The sequence below is a fragment of the Nuphar pumila genome, chromosome 6 (assembly GCF_984573655.1).
Source record: "Nuphar pumila chromosome 6, dmNupPumi1.hap1.1, whole genome shotgun sequence".
Taxonomy (NCBI): domain Eukaryota; kingdom Viridiplantae; phylum Streptophyta; class Magnoliopsida; order Nymphaeales; family Nymphaeaceae; genus Nuphar; species Nuphar pumila.
Genome location: NC_143254.1, coordinates 102060268 through 102068995, shown reverse-complemented (window position 1 = coordinate 102068995; position 8728 = coordinate 102060268). Strand labels below are relative to the sequence as shown.

Genomic DNA, 8728 nt, shown 5'->3' with positions numbered 1-8728 from the left:
ATGCTGTTCTGAATCTCGGTTTCTCTTAATAAACTTACTTTCCTTCAAAAAAAAAAAATAGACAACCAATGTTGAAGCTGTGAGTAGGATGGGTACACAAGCCGAGTTTGGGCTGTTCGGGCTCGGCTCATAAAGAGTACACCCCAGCTTGAGCTCGGCTAATTAACTCATCACGAGCTGAACCAAGCCCGAGCTAATTACGAGTAGAGCTTGGAGAGCTGATCATGAGCTGGTTCATTTTCTTTAAAAAATTATTTGTAAGTATTTTTTAAGCTTGAGAATATATATAATATATATGAAATACATGAATCGCTAGAATATGAGAATTGGAAATATGAAAACTAACGTGTGAACAGCTATTTTCATGATTTTTTTTGTTTTTTTCTCTTGAACCTATTCGTATAGGTGTGATCTATATGCTTGGTTTTATAAGAACCCGCTCTTGAACCATCTGATTTTGATGTATAAACATAATTTTTTTAAGGTTTTAAAGTCAATGGCACATAATCTTCATATATATTCAAGCGTTCAAAAATAGCTTTTTTTCATCAAAAATACATGATTCAATGGTTGATTCTTAGTAAATTCACCATGCCAAACCCATCCACATGGTTGGATTTGCAAAAAAAAGTGTTGGAAATGCCTATATTTTTAGTTCTCATATTCTAGTTACTCTGAAATGCATATAATATATGTAAAATAGATATGTAACACAAAATATACTATGTATATTATATATAATATATAAGTATATAATATGTAAAATGACTCTATTCGAGCCGAGCTTGCCATGTTTGTGCTCAGCTCGTTTATCTAAACGAGCTGGCTCATAGCTCAGCTCGTCAAGCTAAATTTTGAAGGCAAGCCCAACTTCTCACGAGCCAAACGGCAAGCTGCTCTTGTTTCCCAGCAATATCTTTGAGTAGTCCTTTTTTCTCTATCAAGGAAAAGAAAAAAATCATAAATAATGTAATTCTCCCTGTCCTGCATATCGGGTCAATCCAATTGGTGAGTGTGAATTAACCAGCATTGAAGCCGTGGGCAATGGGCTGGGTGGCCCGTATGCCGGCCCAGCCCGCCATGGACCGGGATTGGGCCTATAAAATAGGCTCCAGTACGCCCGAACCAGGCTTTTGGCCCAGCCCATATTTTTTTTAATTTATAGTTTATACTTGGGTATGGTTATGATCATTTTTTTCCCTTCCCTTTCCCTCCTGCACCGACCTGAGGTCTCACGGCAACTGGCAATCTGTGACAGCAATGGTGACACTCGACTTAGTGTTACCTCTCTCTCTCTCTCTCTCTCTCTCTAGCCTGCCTTTCCTTTCCCTCCCATGCCTATTGCTTGTGGTCTGGCCGACGATTGGCATCGGTGACCGACGATCGGATGTCTGGTGGATTTCCTGTTTGCTTATGTGTCTTGTAGTTAAAGAGTATGATATACGGTTAAGTTATGGCTTAGATCTTTTGCATCTTTTTCTTTTCACATTATTCGGAGATATGTCAGGGCCTAACAATCGCCGGTGAAGAAAATATGGCTCCGTTATTGCCGAGAAAATGAAATATTGGAGTTGTTGTGGTTCCATTTCAAATGGTTGAGGCCCGTTCCTTTCCTCTCAAAACCTCTTGAAGCGTAAAACTTTGTGTGCAAGATTTGATGCATCTAGGATGAATCACGCTGGCGTGGGGTTGATTATGTCAAATTAAAAAAAAAAAAAAACTGAACCAGTTCAGCCCGACCCGGCCCGGCCGGATAAGCCATATGAGTTGAGGTGATTAATTGATTATTTTACGGGTAGATGCCCAGTAATCATCGGGGTCCTAATCTCGGAGTTTTAGGCTCTGACTGAGCATGACGATCTATGGCAAACTGGTACCAGGTGCAGTTTCTTCGATTTATAAATAAAAAATAATAATAATAATAATATCGAGTCAGTGCAATTGATGGGTCCGAATTAAAAAAATGTTATTTTTATCGCGTGGGTCAGTAACTTAAAGAGCACCATCATCACCGATCAATCATACCTGATGAAAGCGTTAGGTGAGACGAGAGAGTGAGGAAGAGTAGTCAGAAGCGTGGCCATCATTCTCCCTCACCTAACCCCACAAGATTTTTAACCGAACCCACTTGATGGCGAACCGCGAACTTCGATCGATGAGTCCGAGTGGTGCCACGTCATTCTCTCATGGCATTGGAGCCAAGGGAACGACCTCGATCACCCACTCACCCTCATATCGCATCCCACGTCATCACGCACCAAGCTGCCGGCCCTAGTCAACAGCTCGTCCCTTGAAAAAGTTGGCCCACCACTACCCACCACATTAATCTAACCATGGTTAAGTTATAGATAGAACTCTATAAGGGTGCCAAGTGACGCCTCTTTTGGTAGCTAGCATTCACCGGATTGGTAGGAAAGAAGAGAAGTAATCTCGCCGGCAGGGTTTGCTCCGCCTGTCTGCTCCTCTTTGCTCGGTAAGTGTCTGGCTTCGATTCCTTTTTCTCCGGCCTTCTTTTTCCTATTATTCAGATGTTGTGAACAATTATCATCATCAGTGGAAGATGGTGGTGGACGGTCCGACCGGCTTCGGCAAGACGGTGTGCGTTACGGGAGCTGGAGGGTTCATTGCTTCGTGGCTGGTGAAGTTGCTGCTGGAGAAGGGTTACACTGTCAAAGGCACCGTCAGGAACCCAGGTCTGCTTCTTCCACCATGCGCACATGGATCTATAGAGTCTAGGAGAAAGAAAAAAAAAAAAAGTGGCTAATGGCTGTGGCTTCATCGAAAGAGGAGGAAATAATAAGCAAGGGCAAATTCAATCACATTGTATGCACTCGATCATTGGTTATTCGTTACAATTAATTTTCTGGAGCAGCTCCAGTGATTGGCGCCAGAACTTTACAAAATACTCTAGCCACACAAAACACAGAAAAACGCTGCACGTATAAAGTACCGGCATGGTCACCCAACCATGTCTCACTATGCATCTACCTAGTGCTTAAAAGAGTTGCCTTAGAGGAAAGAAATGAAATAACAAGCGAGGGTAGATCAGATTAGGTTCAAAAGATAGAAAACTGTACCAAAATCTTCTTGTTGCGGATGAATTTCCGCCGTTCGTTTTTCAATCATTGATGTTGTGCATCTAGGAAGCAGACGGCACAAAAAAAATCTTGCAGGGACCATTACTTTTTATGGGTTTTATATGTGCCCTTCTTTTTCTTGATGGATGGCAGCCAAGGTGTCTTGGGCAGTTTCCCTTTCTACCTAACTCATGCACTCTCGTGTAGTTTAGGTCATATTGTTTGTAACCAATCATCAATTATACTCGATTTCCACGATACATCTTACTTGAGAACCATGAATCTCGCTTAGAAACTGTGAGAGTGTAACCTTTATGCGTTGCACAGATGACCCCAAGAACATCCACCTGAGGAACTTGGAGGGAGCAGAGGAGAGATTGATATTGTGCAGGGCGGAGCTTCTCGATTACGATAGCCTTCTCCACGCGATCAAGGGATGCCAGGGGGTCTTCCACACGGCTTCTCCGGTGACGGATGATCCGGTATATACTTCCCCACTTTCAATCACCAGTCTCATCTTCTTCTTCCTTCTTCCTGGTCCTACCTATTTCCTTCTATATGTAACACAAGATTAAGAATTTAAGAGGATGGAGATTGTTGATGATGACGATCGTTTTCCATTGTTTTCGAAATCAAACAGGAGTTGATGATCGAGCCGGCGGTTCAAGGCACCAAGAACGTGATCGAGGCGGCTACGGAGGCCGGAGTCCGTCGTGTGGTCTTCACTTCTTCCATCGGTGCGGTTTACATGGATCCCAACAGGAACCCCGAAGTGGTGGTCGATGAGAACTGCTGGAGCGATCTCGAGTTCTGCAAGAACACCAGGGTCTGTTAGTTCTCAATTCCCCCCAACCTCTCATCGAATAACTCGTCTGCCTTTTTCATTGACGGTCCAGCTAATTCTTTGAACGTGAAATGGTGAATTGAGATGATAATGGTGAGATTAATTTGCAGAACTGGTACTGTTACGGGAAGACGGTGGCAGAGCAAAGCGCGTGGGAGGTGGCGAAGGAGAGAGGGGTGGACCTGGTGGTGGTGAACCCAGTTCTGGTGCTGGGCCCTCCGCTGCAGCCCAACATGAATGCCAGCACGGTGCACATCATGAAGTACCTCACCGGCGCGGTGAAGACGTACGCCAACTCGGTGCAGGCCTACGTCCACGTGAAGGATGTGGCTCTCGCCCACATACTGGTCTTCGAGCACCCATCTGCGTCTGGTCGGTACGTCTGCGCCGAGAGCGTGCTTCATCGCGGCGACGTCGTCGGCATTCTCGCCAAGCTCTTCCCGGAGTATCCCATCCCTACCAAGTAAGCTTTATCCTCCTCCTCCTTTCGCTGCGATCGAATCAAGTGATATGTCAAAACACAAATTTTTAGCATTTTGAAATCACCACCGCGTCGGTCCGGAGGTGGGACACGTAAGGCAAGGTGATCTTGGCCCCCGCCCACCAAAACGCACTATATGTCATTGTTACACAAAGAAAGATGACGATGAAAGCCATGGACGGTGATGATTTCAAATTGCAAAAAAATGAATATATAGTGTCTCTGATACCATTCATCCTATAGATGAACGGCCACTTGTTCCCAAAGTCATCTCTATCTTCATACCCCTCTTTGGGATTTCATTGAAAAGTTCTTTTAATTAAAATCTTACTTCATAGATGCCATCTACGTCATTCATTTAATGAAAGATGGGCATAATTTAAATCGCCCAAATCGAACTTGTGATTGCGGTTGAAAAGATCAACAGTTGACAAAAAAAAATTATGATTTTAAAAATAATAAATTTTTTTTATTGAGATCCAAGGGTCGGTTCTTATTGAATGGACTATGATCAATCCATCCATCAGGTTAGATTTGATCAAACCAACTTGCATCATTAGATTTAATAGAGGTACTCTGATCGGGATGCAACATAGGGGATGAGCGGAACCGAACTTATCTCTAAAAAAATCTGTGTTTTAGCATATAATAGGGAAGGATGTGTGATTGGTTATATGATTCATCAAGGGCGGATTAGGTGTGATCACATTGCACAGACAAACGTGATAACCTAGGTCACCATGCAACACTTGTCTGGTACAGTCGTAGGCTCCACGCATTCATGCATGTGTTGTAAGGCCTTTAAACGTGTTTTGCAATTGCCCACATGGGCTGCGCTCATATGCCTCATGACATCGTGTTTGAAACGAGGTGTTATCGTTGTCATCAGAGAGAGAAAATAGTCGATTTTTTTTTCAATAAAAACAAATTTTTGGACTAATTAAAATAAACCCCTCTTATCACCGACCCCATTTTGAAAGGCCTTTGATTGGTAAAGTCCTTGTTCCTCCCTGCTCACCACACCAGGGCGTACACAGGCCTTAATTAGACCATTGGTCAAGGAATATCTCTTCTATGTTTAGAACCTTTTTTTTAGACAGAGAAAGCTGGGGTTAATTAGGGAGACCCTTACCAGTTATACAACCATATACCATGGGGATTCGAACTTGCAACGTCCCAACACAAGGTGATGCGGATCCTGCCAGACAAGCGAAGCCCCCTGTTGGTACGTCCCAATCAACTTGGTGAAACTCAATTTATTCCTACATGCACATAAGCCCACCTCTTGTAGGCCAATAGAAATATTTAAATTTGTTCTCGACATTATTTGATATAAAATCTCATGTCACGAGCTTGAGTATACCCTTGACCCGATCCACTATCCCTAATTATAGTGATCAATTAAACGGCCAAGTGACACTAGCAAATCACATGAAAGCGTTGCATGGGGCCCACGGTTACATAGTTCAGCTCCCACATGAAATGTTGTCATGTGATTTACTGTCGAATACCCATGGCACTTAGCTGATCTTTGGATCCCTTGTTAATTATTGTGCGTGTCCAGGACAGATTTTATTAATAGAAGAATCAGATGGCTTTCATTATCTTTGATCTTTGTGATCAGATGTAAAAGAGGGTAGTTGGTTGATGGCCCCCTGCATGCTTGTCTTTCACTCCAGTGCTTGCATCATATATGGCAAATGGCAAGGGACGGTAGGAGAGGAGTCAAGTGATAGTAACCTAATTGCAAGTTTACCAACTGAGGCTCAGCTTGTTTGGTAGGAACAGTCAACTTGTGTGTTGGGATGTTGTAATACTGGTATTCGGTCCAATCATTGAACGCCATGCATTAAATCATGGGGACGGGGATTAGAGAGGATGGGATGAGGCAGGACACTCAGGAGGCGACTCGGATAGTCCATGAGGATCCCCAAGTGTTATGGTAGTTGGATTGGATTTGATATAAGTTTGGGTTGTCTTTCTCAGCGTTTCTTTCTTGCATAATCCTTTTCGGATTTTGGACAAGGCATGGTTACTCCATCTTGAATAAGTGATCCTTATGATTTGTCGTCCAGACCCTCCACAAATCTTAGCTAGGCAGCGGCCAACAATAGATGGCCACTCTCGATCGGTCTTGACCCGATAACAATTCTTACTAGGACTGGTTAGAAAGGTAGTTGGATCTGAGTTGACCCCACAATGGATCTGACTTTTAGTGTGTGGGTCTGCTCCAGATCTCGCTCAGAACATAGGGTAAAATTCTGGATCAGGATATATGGTTTGACACTGGATCAATGGAAAACGGTTCAATAATGTGATTGTTAGGAAAGTTTTAAAATCGATGATTTCTTTCCACCAAAAGTGTTTTAAAAAGTTTAGTCTCATATCTAAGAGAAATCAGTTTTTCTAGTGGTTTAAATAAAGACTTTGTTCTCTATTCTTTACTTTGGTAAGCCTTGTGTCCATGGGTGGCTTGCATCTGTTGCTACGCATCGTGCAGCAACGGACGCATCGTTCGTGCGCACGCGCACGTGCGTGTGCTTGAGGTGCACTTTGCGAGGTGCATATAAGGCGCAAATATCCGTTTTGATTTTTCGGTTTTGAGATATCTGGCCGTTTTAAAAGTTTTAATATCATTTATATTGAGTTTAAGGCGCTTTGTGACGGTTGGACGGTTTTGGAGGCCTTTAATTAACAGTCAAAGATGGGTGACCGTTCAGGTACCTTTTCATCCTATTCTCAAACTGTCAGATTTATGGCCATTAATCTCATTTATCGCAAAACGTTTTGGCCTCTCTAAAAGTCTATAAATTCTTCTATTTTCGACTTTTGAAAATGATCAGAATCTCAGACTCTCCAGTTTTCTCCTTTCTTTCTTCTCGGTTTGGCTTGCAGAGTTCATGTGTGGGAGAGGTCATCTGTTCTTGCGAAGCAGTGACTCTTTTGAGGTTCAAGCCTAGTTGTATCCTGGGAACTCAGTCGTAACAAAACCCTTTTTCGCATCTTCGGAATTTCCGGAGTGGGGCGATTGAAGTTCTTATAAAGATAGCGATCTTAAGAACGTGCCTCTAGGCTTGAAATCTCTTTTCAGAAATTCAATTTTCACCAGGTTGGTATAACAATGATTTCATGCAAAAATAGATTAAACGGGTCAGGTGAAACCCAGTTTTGACCTGTTATAGGTTACTTATCCAATTCTGACCGTAATGTGAAGGAACCTGATTATTTGTTTCAAATCCAACTCATTTATACATTTTTATGGACCATGACTGCCCAAACTATCCTCAATCATGTAGGGTCCAATAAAGATCCGACCCCACTTCCATCCCTACTATATTGAGCCTAACAACATGAGGTTTCTTATCATAAGTTAAAGATAGAGGAAGGTGAGTCCCACCATGATTGTAGATGAGTATTAAGGGGATAACTTTAGGCTTGGTTTGATGATTGGCCCAAGTACTTTACAAACAGCTGGGGGAATTAGGGCTCCTCCTTTTTGTTTTCTCATAGCAGAGCTGGGGGAATTTGGGCTCCCTCCCTTTTTACAAACAGCTTTTCCAACCCAAACAGGCTAGGGGCCTGTTCATGCTACCAGGCAGTTCTTCAACCACCCATATACCAGCAGGGTTTGAACTTGCAACGTCTCATTCACACCTTGACTTACACAAGCCATAGTCACAAATATCGCCCAGACTTTGAAAATTTTGCGATTTTATTTATCACGATAATTTCTCGAGATTTTTCGCCTGTTTTGAATATTTCTTGAGATTTTTCGCCTGTTTTGAATATTTCTCGATATTTATTCGCGAATTTATAGCCACTAGAACCTCACACCCAAAATATTTGTACAAGCAGGGGATTTAATGCCCCACCTTATAAAAAGACTTAAAAACCTTTTAGATGCAAGAGCATATAATGTTGTCTTGTAAAAAGATTTGAAAAAACGTTGCTAAAGTGGAGACGACACTTTTGAACTTTCAAATTCAATGTGAAATAGGAAGGCCACAAGGTTTGATTCTCATGGGCCATTCTGCACTACAAGTCAACGCTTAGCATAAGTCCCGGGGTCCGGCGTTCTTGCCTCGGAGTTTTACGCTGCCGGCACGACGATCATAGGTTGGCAGGCTTAGCCTGCACCACCAAGTCTTCATACCAGGTGCGGTTTCTTCAGGTTATAAATCCAAATAAAATGTGAAACAGCAAGGGTAACCATCCCTTTAGATAGATTTTGACCTTTTTCTAGCTTCTATTTTATGTTATAACATTCATAGGAAAGCACTTATATCTCTTGATTTTTAATAAGAGATCTTTTGTGTATATTATTTA

The 8728-nt window shown here is 42.4% G+C and overlaps 1 protein-coding gene across 5 annotated transcripts in view; it reads left to right on the top strand.

The window, feature by feature from the left end:
• The first annotated feature begins 2384 nt into the window (after positions 1-2384).
• Positions 2385-8728, top strand: part of LOC149835447 (cinnamoyl-CoA reductase 1-like) — a 41024-nt gene continuing 34680 nt past the window's right edge. For 2 of the 5 annotated variants that reach the window (XM_090008518.1, XM_090008516.1), the window contains exons 1-5: positions 2385-2473; positions 2555-2693; positions 3405-3559; positions 3718-3903; positions 4032-4384. In XM_090008518.1, the coding sequence (XP_089864644.1) occupies positions 2561-2693; positions 3405-3559; positions 3718-3903; positions 4032-4384 (827 nt within the window). In that variant the 5' untranslated portion in view covers positions 2385-2473; positions 2555-2560. Of the gene's footprint in view, positions 2694-3404; positions 3560-3717; positions 3904-4031; positions 4747-5966; positions 6264-8728 lie in introns of those variants that run through there. The other 3 variants (XM_090008519.1, XM_090008520.1, XM_090008517.1) reach the window with 3 other exon arrangements.